The sequence below is a fragment of the Osmerus eperlanus genome, chromosome 16 (assembly GCF_963692335.1).
Source record: "Osmerus eperlanus chromosome 16, fOsmEpe2.1, whole genome shotgun sequence".
Classification (NCBI taxonomy): Eukaryota; Metazoa; Chordata; class Actinopteri; order Osmeriformes; family Osmeridae; genus Osmerus; species Osmerus eperlanus.
This window is the reverse complement of record NC_085033.1, coordinates 12,267,040-12,287,930: the sequence shown is the minus strand read 5'-3', so window position 1 is coordinate 12,287,930 and position 20,891 is coordinate 12,267,040. Positions and strand designations below refer to the sequence as shown.

General features: G+C 46.2%; 1 protein-coding gene across 1 annotated transcript in view; it reads left to right on the top strand.

The window, feature by feature from the left end:
- Positions 1-20,891, top strand: part of LOC134036058 (dual specificity calcium/calmodulin-dependent 3',5'-cyclic nucleotide phosphodiesterase 1A-like) — a 45,163-nt gene that overhangs the window by 23,025 nt on the left and 1,247 nt on the right. The window contains exons 5-16 of the mRNA XM_062480789.1: positions 11,305-11,418; positions 12,316-12,498; positions 13,280-13,346; positions 13,479-13,595; positions 14,113-14,253; positions 16,107-16,207; positions 16,528-16,656; positions 16,810-16,911; positions 17,933-18,053; positions 19,083-19,164; positions 19,430-19,550; positions 20,577-20,752. Coding sequence (XP_062336773.1) covers positions 11,305-11,418; positions 12,316-12,498; positions 13,280-13,346; positions 13,479-13,595; positions 14,113-14,253; positions 16,107-16,207; positions 16,528-16,656; positions 16,810-16,911; positions 17,933-18,053; positions 19,083-19,164; positions 19,430-19,550; positions 20,577-20,752 — 1,454 coding nt within the window. The remainder of the gene's footprint in view (positions 1-11,304; positions 11,419-12,315; positions 12,499-13,279; positions 13,347-13,478; positions 13,596-14,112; positions 14,254-16,106; positions 16,208-16,527; positions 16,657-16,809; positions 16,912-17,932; positions 18,054-19,082; positions 19,165-19,429; positions 19,551-20,576; positions 20,753-20,891) is intronic.

Genomic DNA, 20,891 nt, shown 5'->3' with positions numbered 1-20,891 from the left:
GTCTAGAAGGTCTAGAATTGAGGATGAAATTATATTTCTTGTGTTTTTTCAATCTCTCTAAACATACATTTTGTTCAAACTGTGGTTTACAATCCTAGACTAGCTTTAGAAACGTCCCAGCACTGCAACTAGACCCTCCTCACGGTGCGGTTGGTGGTCCCATAATGATCTCATACGTATATATCTCCCTCCCCTCTCTCTCTTTCTCTCTCTTCCCTCCCCCCTTCCTCTCCCTCTCCCCTCCCCCTGTGCCCCCCCCCCCTCCGTCCATCCCTTTCTCCCTGCACCTGATAATTAGACGGGTAATTGGCCAGCTCAAATGAACCTTGGAGCTGAGCTAATTACATTCCTCTCAACTGATCTTGTCCTTTCCCTTCCCCTCCGTGTGGAATCAGGTGCTCCTTTCTTCCCCTTTCCCTGAGCTCGCTGGCCATGTTCACTGCTGCCTCGTGGCTCTTTAGAGACACAGGTGCAGAGTGAACCCTCCGATCCTCCTACCCCGCCACACACACACATACACACACACAGTTTCACACACACTTTCACACACACTTTCACGCACACTCACTTTCACGCACACTCACTTTCACACACGCACACACACATTCACACACACACACACACACATACAGTGCACACACTAACGGTAAACAGTACAACACATACAAACACCCCAAAACCCAACTTCCATCCTACAGCTGCTGGATGAGAGTCTGGCGAGATGTATTTACACCTCTTTGTGGGAGAGGTAGAAGCATTCACTGACAGATCAATTCCATCGATTCAATGTTGCTGTTGTGTGTTGCTATGCTTGAAATCAACTCTTTGATCAAAAAAAAAAAGAACAAAATTCTTAACGAGAATGTTTTCAATCATTTGAGGTAGAATATTGATGGGGATGTTTTCTTTTACCTATAAACACTTATTTGAAGAGTGTAAGTACATGCTGTGTCTCAAGTGCAGGTGGCTGAGCGGTTAGGGAATCGGGCTAGCAATCTGAAGGTTGCCAGTTCGATTCCCGGCCGTGCCAAATGACGTTGTGTCCTTGGGCAAGGCACTTCACCCTACTTGCCTCTGGGGAATGTCCCTGTACTTACTGTAAGTCGCTCTGGATAAGAGTGTCTGCTAAATGACTAAATGTAAAATGTAAGTGAAGCAAGTACCACAATGTAAAGGTCCACATGCTCCCCTCACACGGGCCTCCGGAGGCCCCTGGCACAGGACATGGTGGGGAGGCCCCTGGCACAGGACATGGTGGGGAGGCCCCTGGCACAGGACATGGTGGGGGGGCCCCTGGCACAGGACATGGTGGGGAGGCCCCTGGCACAGGACATGGTGGTGGGGCCCCTGGCACAGGACATGGTGGTGGGGCCCCTGGCACAGGACATGGTGGGGAGGCCGCTGGCACAGGACATGGTGGGGAGGCCCCTGGCACAGGACATGGTGGTGGGGCCCCTGGCACAGGACATGGTGGGGAGGCCCCTGGCACAGGACATGGTGGGGAGGCCCCTGGCACAGGACATGGTGGGGAGGCCCCTGGAACAGGACATGGTGGGGGGGGCCCTGGCACAGGACATGGTGGGGAGGCCCCTGGAACAGGACATGGTGGGGAGGCCCCTGGAACAGGACATGGTGGGGGGGCCCCTGGCACAGGACATGGTGGGGAGGCCCCTGGCACAGGACATGGTGGGGAGGCCCCTGGCACAGGACATGGTGGGGGGGCCCCTGGCACAGGACATGGTGGAATAATGGAGATTCATCCGGAGCATCACCCACTTAATCTCGCCCTGTAAATCATCCGCCCATCCCTCCTGCATCTCTCCGCTGGCATCATCCCTCCTGGAGGGGATGACCCGGGAGAGAGAGAGGCACTCAGGCCATCATCCCTGCTCTGTTTACGCCACGGTTCCTGACGGTACGGGTGTGCCCAGCCCAGTCTCCACGGGCCCACAGGGACGTGCAGACTGGGGGGGATCTGCCCGGGCACTGGGGCCAGGACGTGCAGACTGGGGGGAGCTGCCCGGGCACTAGGGCCAGGCTTGAGATTGGCCCATGCTCCCAGATGTGAGATACTTTGTTTTTAGAGCAAAGCAGATGCCGCGGTTATTCAACGACGACCACATTTATGAATCGTGTTGTGTTATTATTTTGTACCGCACTGATGGGGGGAATGCAAATATTAGTCATTTGGATCTGTGCTTGATTGATCTTGCCTGGGATCAGTGGGCTCGTCTTAGGTCCAACCCACCTTACATTCCAGACACTGTCCTTGTTATCAGTGATCAGGGATGTTAGTCTGTCTAAATGCTTTGTACATACTGGCTGACTCCTGGAGGAATCTGACATTGACATCAGAAATTGAATAATGTTGTTTGCCACAGAATAGATGGCTCTTTCATCAACATGTGATTAATGACGCTTTGTCTGCTTGGCTTGGTGTGTGTGTGTGTTCTCGCACTAAAGAGAATTACACGTAAATGTTTGGATTTCAGGGTTGCTGTAAAAACATTGCTATCCTATCTGTGTATAGTAGCTTCTTTTCAAAACAAAATAAGTCAAACAGAGTTACTCAGGCCCCATTCACTCATCCACTCACTAAAGTCTTTTCATAGTCTTTTCAAACAGGTCCATTCTCTTAACATCGTTCACATAGTCTTTTATAGGCAAGGCAAGGAGACAGTTAAGGAGTACAATGCTTGTCAGCGAAATAAGCCTTTTTGTATTAAATTCTACTTCCTGAATCACTCAAATCCTCAATCACTCTTTCACTGTCACAGCAAAATCCTTAGGAATAGAAAAGTAGGTAGGTCGTTACGATGTTCTAACTTTGTGAACATCGCCTTGGAGGGAACCTTTTGTCTGTTAATGAGTCTTTACCACGCTGCGCCATTTGGAACGAGATAACAAAGGGTCCTTGAGGGAGACACCGCGGAGAACATGAACTCAGATTGGTGTTACGTCTCCAGTGTTGAGTTTTCCGTATTGGGCTCCCCACGCCATCTTTTGTTCCAGCAGTGCTGCTAATTAATTAGGCTTAATTGAGCTGATAATGGAATACTAATTAGCTATAGAGTGACCAAGGCTTGACAACAATGCAACAAAAGATAATTAATCTGTGAATGGGCAATGACTGACCTTGGAAGGTGATTGAGGCTGGCTAATTGTGTGGCTTACCTATTCTTGACTTCTAATGTAGTGTTTTATTCTCTGCTCCTGTTCAACTACAAGCAAGTCAGTCTAAGTTAGAGAGGAGTTCTGTTAGGTCAACCACAGAAATGGCATTATCCACACTTCACTGAGAAAACACAGAAGATTAAAGGCTTGTCTAGGGGAACTTAAAGCCTTTTCCAAGGGTAAGAATACAGAATTGGATCCACAGAAATAGTTTACCTTCAGGGTGTCTGAAAGACTAGTGTAATTAATTTACTGTAGAACTGTTTGCTACGACTTTGAATCCTTGAGGAAAATCTAACCAAAGGTACTCTACCTCATCTATCTCTCAATATTTCATTGAGTTACCTCTCTGTGTAGTGTGTGTTGTGTGTGTGGGTACATGCGTGTGTGTTTGTGTCTATGCGTGTTAGGACAAGCTTCACAAAGCATAAATATTCACCTTTTCACCTTCCTCTTCACTTTGCCACAAGAAAGACACCCAAAGTACCTTTAAAGTATGCTTTCACCCCTGACCTTAACTCTTGTGATCTAATTTCCATTACCCCCTAGCTATGTAGTCGACCACACACCGCTCACCACATTCTGAGGGTCACCTTACAAAGGACAGTCAAAGTCAACAATGAAACTCCATTATGGCAAAATCACAGAGGCGTTACATTTACATTTAGTCATTTAGCAGACGCTCTTATCCAGAGCGACTTACAGTAAGTACAGGGACATTCCCCCGAGGCAAGTAGGGTGAAGTGCCTTGCCCAAGGACACAACGTCAGTTGGCATGACCGGGAATCGAACTGGCAACCTTCGGATTACTAGCCCGCTTCCCTCACCGCTCAGCCACCTGACTCCCCTGTGTGTTCTCTTCCACGAAGTCGCGTCAGCTCCTGAGAGCCTGGACATCCAGCGACTGGAGATCACGTCACGTGTGACTGAGCAGGAGACTCTAGCGGGTCTCCCAGGACCCGGCCCTCCACGCCCGCCCGCGGTGAGACGTTCGCTGCCCGCCGCAGCGCTCGCGGTCGGGGGCTGCCTGCGTCCTTCGTTTGGGAGAATGTCGGTGTCACTTTTTCTCCCTGGTCCTCGCTTTACTCAGGTAGAACACTTTTCGAGTGTCACTTGTCATCCGCGGCGGCTGAACGTTTTACAGTTTTGGAGTGGGAGAGTGCTGGAGCGGTTTTGTGAATGACGCCTGACAAAAGCAATGTTGTTCTGAAAGGAAATTCATGAGAAAGTTACTACCCAGAACGCCTGTAGTGATGCTGTCAAAACGGTCGTGTTTCTAGTTTGCTGCCTGACAAACTCCTAGAATGTATCCTTTTGTGCGTATTTTCAGCTTACCTTGACCTTATGTACTGACCTTTGACAGTTGGATTTCACTCTATTGAATTGTTTTAAGTAAGTTATCGCCATTTAATGGACACCTTCCTGGCCATGATAGAAAACAAAGCATGTTGTAAAGCTGTGTGTGTGTGCGTGTGTGTGTATGTGTACTACTGTACCCAGTGTTTACCTATTACAGTGTTGTTTCTTTTACTCGCACCGAGACACACAATGTCACTATCTTCCTTTCACCATCTGGACCCCCCAGTTACTCGTGTCTTTTTTTCTCTCTTTCTATATCTCTATTTTTCACTTTCTCTCATGCCCTCCCCATTTTTCATCTAATTTAATCTGGTGGATGACGTAACCATGGCGCCCTGCTGGGACAGGGATTATATCCTTCTCCCCTCACACACGTCAACATGGCTGACTTGGCTTGATTGACAGCTCAGGGGGGGTGGCCATCGCCATGGGGACGATGTAGGAACGATGTGAGCTGTGTCACATTGTTGGGTTTGGAACGTTTGGTACTCAGTTTGTTGGGGTTTATTATCCATGTATCGGTGTGCTTGTGTGGGTGTGGGCTTGTGTGTGTGTGTGTGTGTGTAAGTCTCATTGTCTTGACGTGTTTTGAACAGTATTCATTGTGTGGTGATTGTAGACGTTGGAGAGCTTGTCTTTCCTTCCACAGTGTAAGGATTAGGCCTCTGTATGAAACAGTGGGGGACTCCACTGAAAGGAATCAGAGTTAATACAGTTTAAGCCAAATGTTAAGCCCAAGGTTTAGAGCATTAAAGGACTTCACTGGACTGGTCGGTGACATAGCAGAACATATACTACATCACCGTGCCTGGCACATCTGTGTGGCATTTAGAACATATTCTCCGGTTCCTCTACATTTGTACACGGTTAAAACATCTGTGGTTGCAGAACGCTACTGCTGACTGTGAACCTGCATCATAGTCCTGTGAATGAAAGTTGTCCCACAGCCATAAGCGTCCTATTGTGAGATCCTTGCCAATTATCCCCTCTGTAACATTACTGTACACAACACATTAATGAGGTCATTAGTCAACACGTGATTCTGCCTATTTAAGAACAATGTCAGTCAAATTATCCACATCTGGTTGGATGACAGGTGTGACCCTCTGATGTGGACCCCTCCCCCTCCATGTAGATATCACTCCATCCTTTCTTGTACCACTGTGACTGAATGGGCCAACGCCACAGTCATTAACAACTTCATTAAGTCCTTAATTATGCAGCAATGCAACATGTTCCAACGCTTGCATGTTTTAATTCCAAATTATTCTATTCTTACTGCCTACCATTTGTTCTCCTGGCTAATTAGGCGACATGAGTCATCATTACGGTCACTGCTCCGATGAGAAAGAAAGGAAAGTCAAGACCGTTAATTGATTGCCAAGTGTCTCCCAGACCCCGACCAATGCTTTTTTCATAAGATCATTTCTTTTTGGCATTTTTCATGCTTTATTGGACAGTTTTAAGTGAAATGTGACAGGAAAGGCTGGGAGAGAGAGAGAGAGAGAGAGAGAGAGAGAGAGAGAGACAGAGAGAGAGAGAGAGAGAGAGAGAGAGAGAGAGAGAGAGAGAGAGAGAGAGAGAGAGACAGAGAGAGAGAGCAGGGTGGACACGCAACAAAAGACCAAGACCGTATTCAAACTGAGGCCGCTCTGGTCAGGTTGCTGACGTGCTGAGCCTCCCAACGTTTACTTCTTCACTCCCCCGGTAAGCTTCCGAATGTAGAGAGAGTCCTCCAGCCCCTCTTTGGCTTTTTCAAGCAGCAGTTGTTTCCATTTTGTTGAGCTACGCCACCTCATTAAAGGATCGCAGCGGAGAGGGGGGAATCTCATGAAATCTCTTTCAGAGCTGTGAGAGGCGGTGGCCAAATGGCAGTTTGAAGTCGTTCGTCATGACAGGGTGTTAAGTGCTTGCAGGGCAGGCAGGGTAAGAGAGTCGAGATGACGTCAGGCCTGTTTCAGAAAGTTCAGGAACCTGGCTGCCGTCCAGAGTTTTAATGGGGCAAGGGTGAATGAGGCTATATCACAAGAGTAAAAAAATAGGGAAGGAGGTCAGTTCTGAGTCTTGAGTAAATTACATATCTACACAAACACCCAAACACACACACAACATTTGTGTAATCATGTCTCCTGACTTATTGTAAAACTGTGTTAAGCTCTTCTCTGTGTTTAGAAATGATAGTATTTCTTAGCAAAAGACTTTCCTGGAACTGGAGAAAGGCTGCTCGGATTAGAAAATGCACTAAACACTGTTGTATGTCCTACAGTACAACAGCTTCAGACGGATCAAAGACACCACAGAACGTCACACATGCATACACTCGCTCGCACGCACAAACATGTGCACACACACACATACAACAGTGCACACACATGCATAAGCAAATCATGCTAGCATACACCCATATTAAACTACCATACTCCCTTGGTGATGTCACCACAGGTCAGAGCTTCCAGAAGGTACCGATCTGCCTCTGAAGGCACAATGTGTATCGCTGTAACTCACCCGGCCTCCACTACTCATCTGGATTTCCTTCATACATAGAGGTGAAGGCCTTAGCAGAGATGTCCCGGGAGGCTGAGGTGTGAATGATGGTTTACGAGTCACCCTTTTGAATTGATGTAGCTGTGGTTTCTGTGGAGCTTGGTAATGAACACACAACACAGTGTAACCATAAAAACCCATGTGGAGGATGAATGGAGCGAGTGTTTTAAAAATGATGACTCGGCTGGCTTGAATCACCAAGGGGATCCTTTTAGCCAAGCAGGGCGTCGCCTCACGCGTACTCTCCCAGTAAGGGAGAGGGGGCTTGGGCCAAGGTTTATTTTCTGTGCGTGTGCGAAATATATTCAGATACAGTATGTATACATATGTATCTGGAAGTATGAGACATCATGCTGGTAGACTGTTGCTGCTGTAGCAGACTGGGCTGAGGGGGTCATGTGACTGGTACATGTTCGCAAATGTGATTCGTTTTCCATTAGAAAGCTCTAACAGGCTGAAGCAAGAGGGTTTTTTTTTTTTTGGTCTCCTTTTGCACTCCTTCACTCAAAACCAGCGAGCAGTACACAGCGCTTCCTCCATCCTCTGCCGTGAGAGGCACTTGACCTCTGCTAAGTGATGGGGAAGCGGTTAAGGGGTTTCAAATGAACAAGGTGACTGTCACTCCTGCAGGCAGCTGAAGCTTCCAGTTTTCAGTTTGAGTTTCAGCTGGGTGTCCTTCTTTTAAAGTTCTTGATATTCCAGGTTCTGAACTGATTCCACCTCTTCTTTGGCCCAGTACAGTATTTCTGCGTTTGATGTTTGTGTGACGTAAGGGGGAGGGGGTGTTTTCAGCCAATCTCTGGTGTTTTTCCGGAGTTTTCTTCCCTCCGTTGGGTTTTGACAGATCTGTCAACTGAACCTCCCACGAGAGACAGGCATTGTTCAGACGACACAAAGGAATGAATCCAGTGACCCAACATGTTTGAGGGAGTACTGGAACTTGAACAGATTTGTGATAAGCAAGGGAACCAACCAGCTGGCTTTCTGTGGACGTACGGTTTAATATTAGGATAAAATAAAAATGTAAAACTGTCAGCTCGGCCAAATAAGTTTGAACAGCAAGTCTGTTAATACAGTTAGATATGTCAATTATCCACTTCTCTCAGTGCTCTGTCCTAAATGTTTTCTTGTAACCTTTCTCTAACCTTTCAGCTTTTTTTGTTTGTTAAACATTATGAAAATGATTTTCATTGTTTGAGTCCATGCACTAAGCCACAGAAACCATTGTTTTCATGCAGGCAGTTTGGCAGGATCCCTGATACACTACGACTGAGCTTAACTGAGTCATCATGTTCAGCAGGGTTTTCCTGTTATCTGTCCAAACCTGTGTGCGTTCTCTGAATACATGCTAATCTCCCCGGGTGATTACATTGACCTGAGGCATTGATTACATGCTGCCTGGCCCGGAATACCTTCACAACGCAGAACATGCTGCAGGATGGAGCAGCCAAGCTCTGCTTCCCAGTGGTGGTCCACACAGTACTGTCTCCTCTGTACTATGTGGGAAATTGTCACTGGCAGGTGTTGGTCAGACTGTTGTCAAGTCTGATAGATGCTCTTACATGCTCTTCTACAACCACATGTGGACAAATGTTTGATTTGGTCCTTTTTTAAGGTTGGGATTTATTTTGAAAATTAATTCCCTTCTTGGAAAATGGTTGTTGCCTGTGTTTATTCTCAGCACACAATTGATCAAGAATGGTCTTTTGTGGGTCAAACACTGGTCAAACACAGTTGAAAACAACCCTGATTGCTCCTGTAGTTGTATTTGTGTTCACTCAGAGCAGGCCACCAAAGCCACATGACCCACCACAACAAAAACTAAGGGAAAATCCTCAACCTGATTTCGTGCTAATGCCTTCTCCTCTCCCATCTGTTCCCTCAGTAATGCAAAACAAAACAGAATGTGTTTTGTGTAGGGACAACAGTATCAGAGGACATGTCATCATTCACAGCGCTGGTGGGGGAACAACATGCTGCAAACAAGATTCCCCTCTGGAAACAATAATGGCCGGGTTTCCCAGATTCGTTAAGAAGCTCTTAACGCTAAGAGCTTCTTAGGAGCATTCTAAGAGCGTTCTGAACGCTCTTAGAATGCTCCTAATTCTCCTACTTCACAATATGCGATGCACATTGTATTGTGTACACACATTTCACAGTGTAAGAAGCATTTCCCAAGCACATGGTTGGCATTCAAACGATAAATTACAAAGGCATCATTGATTTAATCTATTGTAAAGTCTGTGTTTCCCATGAATACCACTTAAAGATTTTTAAGTGGTATTTTTGACTGGAAAGAGTACACTATTCATCAGGAATAACTGAGTGCTGTTTGCTATTCATTTCAAGGGATTTACCTCATTATCTAATGTAATCTCAAATTATCTAATCAGCATTGCACATTTGCTCCAGATACCTCTGTTGTTCAGACTCATGATCAATATGTGAGCCTGCCTACTTTCTGAAACATGATTGGTTAAATTTAGGAGGCCCCTCAGTTTGCCCTCTCGTATGACCTTGCAATCTGATAGGTGGATGCTATTAACCCGGTCTGTCAGTTTCTTCCTGATAAGAGCAGAGTAAACAGGCCCATTTTGTTCAGTCGACAGTGGGCATCCATTCAGTCGACCGTCAATGTTTACCTTCATATACCTCGTGTCAATGCCAATCTCCAGCCTCCCGTCTCAAGTGTCCCATGACTTTGACATATCGTTTGAAATAAAGTTTTAGACATATTTCCATGAACCCAGGATTGAATTATGAATAAATAAGGTTGCAATGGAATCTAAATTTTGAAAACACCACCATGACATTGGAAGTAGGCCACTGTTAAACTAATTTAAGAATATGGGAGCACTTAGTAATCAGCTTTGAGTCTGGGCAAATAGATGCAATTAAACAATGTTGTTAGCACATGGCTTTCTAGCTATTGACAGACAAACAAAAGCCATGGGTTTGCAACAAAGCTTGTCTGGCAGATAAAGAAAATCTTTTCTAGGTCTTCAGTCGATGTTGCTAACCATGGCTTTGTTGAAGAGCATTTCTAGCGGCATTGCTTTACATAAAAGCAAGAAAATTACCAATTATTAACTCTAAATCACAATGACTAAATAGCAATCTGATTATCAAGTTCTTTCAGGGAGGCATACGTATCTATTCCTTTCTCCATGCAGATTTGGATGGAGAATGTTCACTGACACACAGCTGTTGATAATAACCGTCATTAGTCAATGCATGAACCATGTTTTGTGTTCTATGTCCCATAGAATCCCAGTACTGCACTTAGGGTTGCCATTTTCACCAGATTTGCAGTAATATTACTCTGCATCAAAGTTTCCTGAAGACAGTCAGTGTAATTCACACCCATAGTGGTTGTCATGCATCTGTGCAGTGGCATTTGGCAGGAGAACTTTGTTGCTTGTTGGATGATGTTGTTTTGACATGGCCAGAGCAGAAATCAGTGGCCATCGCAAATTGTGGTTGTCTGTCCCAATGTTGTCTCTCTGGGGTCAGGAGCAGACTGCAGATATCACAATATCACACAATATCAGCAACTACAGCAAATATCAACCAAATAATCCAAAGCCTTTAAAATACTTGACCTTTTTGATGATCAATGTTAAAAGTCTGTAAGGCCCTTGAGCCTCTACTGGTCGCCCAGGCATGCAGCTGACTGCCAAGGCTGTGAGGATATTCCCTGATATCACATTGCCCTGTCTGGCCTTATTGGCTAAATGGAAACCATCATCTTAGACTTAGGAGAGAAAATAATGCACTACCATCCATTTTTAGAACCTCAAAGGAAGAACCGGATGACACAGGTTGCTAAAGGTTACCACGTAGAGAGGCTGAGATTGCTTTACTGTAGATTGCCTTGCTGTTTGCCATTTGTTTTGATGGGATACCAAACAATGTTTGCAATTGATCTTTGCCAATTCCCAGGGATGAGTCCCTTGGTGGTCTATATTTGCCATTTTGAAATTGAGGAATAAGGCATCAAAAGATGATGATGGAGGTCTGCTTACCAATGTGTAAATTGGTTCTTGTCTTCATAACTGTCAGTTACTTGCTGAAACAAACAGCATCGACAAAGATCTAAGAAATGATCTAAGAAATAGATCAATATAATTGAATATTGTAAGATGTAATTCATGGAAATGTAAATTAAGTTGTTGCAGAAAACTGAAGAATTTCAGTTTTAATGAAAGCTTTGTTTCTTCGTTGCAGGTTAAGGTGCCTGGTGAAACAGTTAGAGAGAGGGGAGGCTTCGCTTGTGGACCTGAAGAAGAACCTGGAGTATGCTGCCTCTGTACTTGAGTCTGTGTATATCGAGGAGACCAGGTAGGAACACTACTGAATATGTCAAATTCAACCTACACTCTGTACAAATACACATATTGGAAGGTCTCCAGGAAAGTGGTCTCAAAAGTTAGGAAAAGCTAAACCTAACCCTAGCCCAATACCCCAGATGGAAAAACAAATGCACAAAGCTCAATGACTTTAGGTAGGGAAGAATATACACTGATATCAACACTATGACAAATAAAGTTATATTACCCTAACGTTTCAACAGGTTAGATGACCAATGGTTTGTCCATATATACTGACAGGTTAGTTATGGGTCAGATTATCTCTGCTCCCCCTTGTATATGGCAGGCTGTCGAGTGTCCTGCAGATGTAGATAGCAGAATAAGTCCTGCTCCTTTCACGTCCTGCAGCCCAGATATGACAAGGCTTATGGAATTATGTAACTCTGTCGTCATGCTGGCCCAAGTTCGGATTATGGCAAGCCAGGGCATGACTATTGACATGTTTGTCAGGACACTTTAGGTGCTATTACGTCCAGGCCCTCAGATCAGGCCATCTTCTGATGAGAAAAACAACATAGCGTCCAGCATTAAGTCTTTGCCTGATGTACTTTAAGTAATATTGTAGTGAAACCGGTGAAGGTTGCACCACAAAATGTAATTTTTAAACAATGTTTTAATTAGCTTGTCAGAGTTTGAATGTTACGTAAGTGGTGATTTATGTAGTTTTGGTCTCAGACCAGAAACCAGCTCTGTGCTGTAGTAATTAGTGCTGATGGATTTATCTGTCCCGACCCTCCTGTGTAGGACCGACCGGTTTATACTGGATCTTAATGGGCATTATAACAAAAATATGAATGACCGATATACTGGGCGTCATCTCAAACAGTATGAACAACCTAATGACCCCCCTCCTCCCTCCTCCTCCCAGGCGATTGGTGGACACGGAAGATGAGCTCAGCGACATCCAGTCGGAGTCGGTGCCGTCGGAGGTACGTGATTGGCTGGCGTCCACCTTCACGCGTCAGATGGGCCTGATGCTGCGGCGAACGGAAGAAAAGCCTCGCTTCCGCAGCATCGTCCACGCCGTGCAGGCTGGGATCTTCGTGGAGAGGTGAGACGCTGGTCACGTGACACGCCCACCAGGAAGTGCCACGTCAGGGGACTCACACACACACGCTGACACACACACACAAACACACATGAAAAAACACACACACAAACACATACTCAAACACACGCCTCCATTGCACTTTAATAAAAACAGACGTAACAAATGCCTTGAAATAGAAAGAAATGGTACATGTTTGTGAATATTGACAGTTGGAAAGAGCAAAGTCACCATCCATCACTCCCAAATCTATTTTGCAATTCCATTGCAAATCAGCGTGTTAGAATGACTCCGTCTGTGTGTACAGCCAACACACAATTCATCACAGTGCGCCTGACAAGCATGAAGAACCACAGTTTCTTCTCAATTCGCAGATGAAAATGGCCTTTTGCACCATCAAATACTCAAATGACTTATCATTGCAATATAAGTTTGTCCTCGCACTATATGGTTATGGTTATGCACCACCAGACCATAGAAGATTGGATGATTCCTTGTAGGTGAAAACCTACTTGGCAACAAACCGGTTTCAAATTCAGATTCTGATATGTTTCAGGAAAACATGGTCTTGATTACAGTATATAGCAAAAATACACATAATGTATCTTACTATAATATCATATGAGAACTCCTGTTTTGTCCTTTACTTAAGTCGATGCGGTGTTTGCATGAGCTGCGTTCACATTTGAAAGTTGCCGTTGGGTTTAGTTTCTGGGCCCTGCTGAGCCTGATGCGTTGAAGCTGCTTGTCAGCCTCATTTGATGTCTTTACCTCTCTCAAACAGGATGTACCGTCGAACCTCCAACATGGTGGGCCTAAGTTACCCTCCGTCTGTCATAGGGGTGCTCAAGGTATCACACACACACGCACACACACACAGTTTAACACAGTTATTTGTTTAAAGTAAAACTGTCATTTAAAAAGGCAAAATAAGATCGTAAATGATTCAATATAATTATTTTCCATGTTTGTTCTCCTGACAGCATGTGGACAAGTGGTCGTTTGACGTGTTTGCGCTGAACGAGGCCAGTGGGGACCACGCTCTGAAATTCATATTCTACGAGCTTCTCACAAGATACGATCTCATCAGCCGATTCAAGGTGAAAACTTCTCGGAAGGCTTGTCTGTCACTGAATGTGTCTAATTTCTGTGTGTGATCCTCATTCATGATGAGACAACATGAGAATAATGACAACTCAGGAAGTGGTTAGGCTTCAGTTCTTCTTTTCTGAGTTCATTCTTTCCTTTGTAGCTGGTTGGGTGACGAAGGAAGATAGTATTCAGCTAAGTGTGACTAAGTTGATGACTGAACACACTGCCATGCCGTGTAAGGAGCTTAGTGTTGGATCCTGACAACCGTCTCACTCTAAAGATTCTGATTCAGCATTGTTTTCATGGTTAGAGACACCGAAATGCCTTGGAGCCGTGTAGAATGACTGAACAGGAAATTACTTTAAAATTGGAAACCAATTGAACGCATAATCGTCAGTCCACAGTCGTTGAAAACGAGAAGTGTGCGCAATAAATATAATCATGATTAAAAAGTATTATTTAATAATAACAAAAACAAACCTAAATGTGTTCCTTCCCTCGTGGATCGCCTTTGCTACACTTCAGATCCCGATTTCGGCTGTGGTGTCGTTTGTGGAGGCCCTGGAGGTGGGCTACAGCAAGCATAAAAACCCTTACCACAACCTGATGCACGCGGCCGACGTGACCCAGACTGTCCACTACCTACTGCTGAAGACTGGGATGGTGGTGAGAGGCTCTCCGCCGGACGCTCACCGTCACACACACGCAATCGTTCACACAGAGTGTGCGTTTATTCCTGAGCTTACATAGGTTTAGCACAAAGGCTAGTGTTTCGGTTGCTGCTTTCAGTAATCGCAGCTTTGATCGAGCCTTGTTTCAGGTCTTCTATACATAGATCGTCGCATCAGTGGCTTGGCGATCATTTTGCGTGTTCGTCAAAGAATCCGTCAGCATTTGAAATGCTCAAATTGAAATGGCTTTTTGACAACAATCGTTTCATTGTAGATTTTGTTAATTTTCCCATTTTAATAACACGCTCATTGTTGCTCGTTCGTTCTCAACTGTCATGCTCAACACAAAGACTTCATATTTACTGTTTTATTTCATGTACTGTTTATTTCTGCCCGTTTCTTTCTCCTCCCTTCTGTGGTTTCATATTTGATGTCTGTGCAGTCACTTGAGGGCTTTTCTGTCACTGAGCTATCAATACTAGCAGCAGAGTTGTGTTCAAGCTCCACACAAACAACTCCACACACACACACACACACACACGTGTGTGCACGGACACACACACACACACACACGTGTGTGCACGGACACACACATACAAACCCCCTTTCCTCAGTCTGTTTATTTAATCACTTTAATAAGGTTCTAGCGACAGCTGTGTGTGTTTTCCGTGGGCAGTGCCCTCAGAGTAACTGCATGAAGAAAAAGGGCTCCGAGGCCCCAGGAGAAGGAATGGCATCAATCATTCACCAGGGCCTTCCAGTCTCCAGTAAATCAACTATCAACAGGTCTCTGAGAAAGCGGGCCCAGAAGGAAATGTGGCAGAAATGGAAGGGCAGCCATTTTGTATTCCTGCTCTCTCCGGCTGATTAGTCAACACTATCGATTTTTGACAACCCCAATCCCGATCCCACACCCCACTGACACACACACATACACACACACACACACGTACACACACACTAACCCATCACACAAATATACTCTTGATATCAACCCTTCATTTGGGAAGGCTTTGGAGATCCCCTCAGACTTCTTTCACACCGTCACACGTCACACGTCTTCAGTTTAAGTTCAACCCTGAGATACACAATTATTTGACATTTACATGTAGTCATATTAGCAGACGCTCTTATCCAGAGCGACTTACAGTAAGTACAGGTGTACTTACTGTCAACGTCATTTGGCAGAGCCAGGGATCGAACCAGCAACCTTCTGATTACTAGCCCGATTCCTTAACCGCTCAGCCACCTGACTCCATTTTAGAAATCAGATGACGTCAAACGGAGGGAGCCGCTGCTGTCTTTGTTGCCATCACAACCCCGGATATAAGAACGCATTACTGTTGTAATAAGAGAAGCTATGGTTTCTGGGTACGCTTTATAGGGGTATTAAACAGCAATATAAAATCCAAGGAGCTATTCCTTTTTCTTTCAAGTGGCTGACCTCAGTCACTACGTGGTCTCAAGAAAACTGATTGGAGACAATGTAAGCATGATGGAGTTGGATGAGGTTCTTAATGAGTATAATCTCTCTTCCCTTCCCTTCACCTGCTCTCTCTCTGCTTCACTTCCCTCCTTCACTTCTGTCCTCTCCACTCCTCCTCTCATCTCCTCTCCTCATCTCCTTTCCACTCCTCCTCTCATCTCCTCTCCTCATCTCCTCTCCACTCCTCCTCTCATCTCCTCTCCACTCCTCCTCTCATCTCATCATCTCCTCTCCACTCCTCCTCTTGTCTCCTCTCCTCATCTCCTCTCCACTCCTCCTCTCATCTCCTCTCATCTCCTCTCATCTCCTCTCATCCCCTCTCTCCTTTCCTCCTCTCATCTCCTCTCCACTCCTCTCCTCAGCATTGGTTGACTGAACTGGAGATCTTCGCCATGATCTTCGCAGCTGCAGTCCACGACTACGAACACACTGGAACCACCAACAACTTCCACATTCAGACAAGGTACTGGGTACTGGGCGATGAAACACCAACCTCACCAACCGTTGAGTCACCAATCAATGTGTTCATTTAAGCACAGTCGCCTTTACTTTCGCATCAGGGAATCCTGCAGCCTAAACACAGAGGCTAAACCAATAGCACAGTACATCAAACTCAATGACTCCATAGCCCCAGACCAGAGGAGTCACGCTGGAACAACAACGACTAGAAAATTGTAGGGAACACAGGAAGAACAAAGGTGGTAGAAGAGATTAAATGGCATGAAAGGGAAGGAGTACAGGAAATGAAACGTTTCACCTTTGGACACATTTCTCCTCATTCAGGTCAGACACAGCCATCCTGTACAACGACCGCTCGGTCCTGGAGAGCCACCATGTGAGCGCTGCCTATCGCCTCCTACAGGACGACGATGAAATGAACATCCTGTATAACTTGTCCAAGGATGACTGGAGGTGAGGGGGAGAGGCGGAGGTGGTAAATATTGCATGGATTTGGGATGTGAAGCCAGGGCCGTGGTGGTTGGAAACCACACCCTACAGCCTAGCACTCATCTCTTTTCCTCTCCACCCCCCTCCCTCTCCGCATCTCTCCCTCCCTCCCTGCAGAGAGCTGCGGGCCCTGGTGGTGGAGATGGTGCTGGCCACAGACATGTCCTGTCACTTCCAGCAGGTGAAGGCCATGAAGAACTTCCTCCAACAACCCGAGGGGTGAGTCAGAGGAACTTCCTGGAGTCTCTCTCCTCCACCTCCCTCCCCCTTCGCCCCCCTACCCCGACCGCTACCGCAAACCGCTCTTGTCAACCGTGGCTTTCCATAGCCACAAGGTACAAGAACCTTGCCGGGTGACTCACCCCCACCCCATGAGGTATCAGTAATTCCTCCTGCTTCAGACGAGTAGAGTCGCTGTCGGAATGTACCGGATCCTCTAACCGTGGGGATGGAGCCATCAATCAAACCATCAAACGACTGAGGAGCAATGAATTGTGAGAGCGAACATGTCTGCCGTGATAACCGGAGCAAGGCAAGGCAGAAGAGTCTCATACAACGTATTCTCCTTGCAGGCGCCACTTCTCTGGGACAATAGGGGCAGGGTTTCTCGTACCACACTGAATCTGTCAGGATGTTATATTGCAGGACGGTCAAGCTAGCTGGATTGATCTTAGATCGCTCACGGTCGCCCGGGTTCAGGAGTGTTTTTCTCCATATTTCTCTGAATGTGCCACAGACAGAGTCTGGCATCCTGCCAACCTCAGCATCAGCCCTGGGCAAGGTGCTGCAATGACAGCAGGAATAGAGGGGAGCTGTTTGTGTATGCGCCCATGCACATGCCTGTGTGTAAAAGGGATGAGAACCCGCGCGCGCGCACACACACACACACACACGAGCACTGATAAAAAGAAAATCTTGCACAGTCAGCATAAATGTGTAACACACAATCTACTCAAGTGGGAAAGTCACTCTGCTCCCGGCAAGCTTTAAGTCTGCTCGAACCAATCGGTGTTGTACTGTAGCAAATGCTGACGGGATGGTGGTGGTGAGGGAGGGGGGGGGGGGGCACTGCCTGAACTGATGTGTTTCTCTGTGTGTTTGTGCGTTTTTCTCTCTCTCTCTCTCTTTCTTTTTTTTTTACTCTGTGTTTATGTGTTTCTCTTTCTCTCTTTGTGTGTTACTGTAATGTGTTTCTCCGTGTGTTTTCTATATATCTCTGTGTGTTTCTCTGTGCGTCCAGGGTTGACAAGCCCAAAGCCCTGTCCCTCCTCCTCCACACTGCAGACATCAGCCACCCGGCGAAGAACTGGGACCTGCACCACCGCTGGACAACCTCCCTGCTGGAGGAGTTCTTCAGACAGGTGGGAGTCTGTCTGACTCTGGGAGCTCCCCCTGGGGGGCGGGGAACACCAACATGGCCCCACAACTACTTTAATTGGTGTGGAAGAGAGAAGGAGAGAGAGGGAAAGGGGAGAGAGATGAAGGAATGAGAAGGGAGAGTGGTGAGTGAATGACCGAGAGAGAGAGAGAGAGAGAGAGAGAGAGAGAGAGAGAGAGAGAGAGAGAGAGAGAGAGAGAGAGAGAGAGAGAGAGAGAGAGGTGCTGGAGTCTATCACCTGGTTATTTAATTGCCTTGTGTTTTTATCTAACATTTGTTTTCTTATGTGTCCAATCCTACGAACACTGCAGCTTTTAACTGCTGCAGTGTGGTCATTAAGTGGGCACCGTGCTCTCTCGCGTCCTTCGGTTTGCTTATTTTTGCAGAAAGGGAACTAAAATCAACCCTAAAACGTTCTTGTGCGCCATAAAACATCTGTTTGCGTCTGCAGAACGACAACAGCCATTAAAGTGTCATAGCTTTGCGAGCACTGAATATTAATCACTTGCCTTGTGGCTCACATTAGCATCATCCTCACAACGTGTTTGCAGAAATGCCTTGGCAAATGAATAGCCAATAACAAAAAGCTACTGTCGAGAACATAGCTTACTGCCTGGCTTCTCTCCCTTTCTCATTTGTTTGTAGCAAATCAGCCTGGAGAAAATGAAACACATTTGTGACATAAAAGTGCTCCTGGGAGGAGCTCTGGTTGCATCTGTTGATTATGTGTGGGGGCTGCAGAGGCCCCCCACTGGGAGACATGAGGAAATAGAAGGCTGTGGTCTGACTGGAGAATCGGCTGAAAGGAAAAAAGCCACAGATTGCATCACGCATGACTGTCACATGGGCTGACTAGATGTCTGTAGTGGAGCTTTTGTTGTTTTTTTCTGTGGTGTGTGTGTGTGTGTGGTGTGTGTGTCTGTGTCTACACTAACACAGCTTTGTGTTTTATAGATAGAACACATGAGTGAGGCTGCTAATGTTGTTGCTTGCCTGATTTGACTGTCTCCAGGGAGACAAGGAGGCGGAGCTAGGCCTGCCATTCTCCCCGCTGTGTGACCGCAAGTCAACCATGGTGGCACAGTCCCAGATTGGTGAGACGCACACACACACACACACACACACACACTTATACACTCAGTCACTCACACACACACACATACACACTCATAAACACACACACATACACTTATAGACTCAGTCACTTACACACACACAAAAACGCACATTTACAGTACACTCACATATAAACACACACAGAGGCACGTGTATGCACACACACACACAAACACACACACACAGGAAGACACACATCCACTCACACCCCTTCTGTACTTCTGTACTGCTCTCTGTCCCCAGGGTTTATTGATTTCATCGTGGTGCCCACCTTCACAGTTCTGACGGACATGACAGAATGCATCGTCACTCCCCTCATCGATGACGCCTCTCACTCGGGCCTCAGTGGCTTCAGACGCTCCAGGTCAGCCACTTCCTGTACCACTTCCTGTACCACTTCCTGTTCAACAATGTGTGAAAACGTTCATTCCTAACACCGCTTTTATTAGGAGTAAATCAGGTGACACTTTGTCAGTCACACGGTAGACGGCATTCTAAACTCTGTGCCAGCGTTCTAAAGGAACAGCCAGAGATGAAGCCTGTGTCAGGACCCAGCCGTGTGCCCTGACATGGAGGTCTTTAGAGACACTAATTCGCTGTGATGTCTCACTGTCACCACTCTTAACTAGGGCCCAGCAGTTGGGTGGCACGCAAGACAAACTCACTGACAACAACAATAACAAGCCCTTCATACATTTCTCACAGAGCCTCCTTTGACATGCGATTGTCCTTGCGTATCCAAAACTAGACTTTTAATCCATTGAAGCACTTTTGACCTAAACTTTCAGTCACTTAGTATATTTTTACCGTGTGTTTCCTAACTGGTCTCTGTATGTGTGAGGAGAGACTGAGTCTCTGGATAGTGTCGTGGGTGTTTGCACCTGCGCATCAATATAAACTCTATATTTCTGACAGGGGCCATTACCATCACTCAGCAAGGCTTCAGTCTAGAGTTAACCAACTGGAAATCTGAATGGTGTTCTCTCTCACTCTGTCTCTCTTTCTCTCTCTCTCTCTCTCTCTTTCACTCTCTCTCTCTCTCTCTCTCTCTCTATCTCTCTCTCTCTCTCTCTCTCTCTCTCTCTCTCTCTCTTTCTCTCACATACACATACTCCCTCTCTCTCCATTACTCACTTTTCCCTCTATACATACGCACCTGTCTGGATATATTGTCGGAATGTGTTGTCGGAATATGAAGGGAGAATCCATTTATTGCACTCAATCACCTTGGGGTTTTCTCTTCTTGTCTTTATTTATTTTCTCTCTCTTTCTCTCCACTTGTCTCTTTGTCTCTCTCTTTCTCTCCACTTGTCTCTTTGTCTCTCTCTTTCTCTCCACTTGTCTCTTTGTCTCTCTCTTTCTCTCCCTCCCTCTCCCTTTTTGTCTGTAGTTTGAACAGCATTAGTTCAGAGGATGCTAAGCAGGGCAGTGTAAAGAGCACGGGTTCTGATGGGAGCTCTCTGGGTCACTGTTCCCTGCTGACTGTGGACCTGAAGAACTTCAAGGCCCTGTGGAATGAGGAGGTGTACCAGAACCGGGAGCGCTGGAAGACCCAGGCTGCGAAAGGTAAACCTCTTCCCAGGGAAGTCCGATGACTTAGCGGTTAGAGAATCGGGCTATTAATCAGAAGGTTGCCGGTTAGATTCCCGGCCATGCAAAAAATGACGTGTCCTTAGGCAAGGCACTTCACCCTAATTTCCTCGGG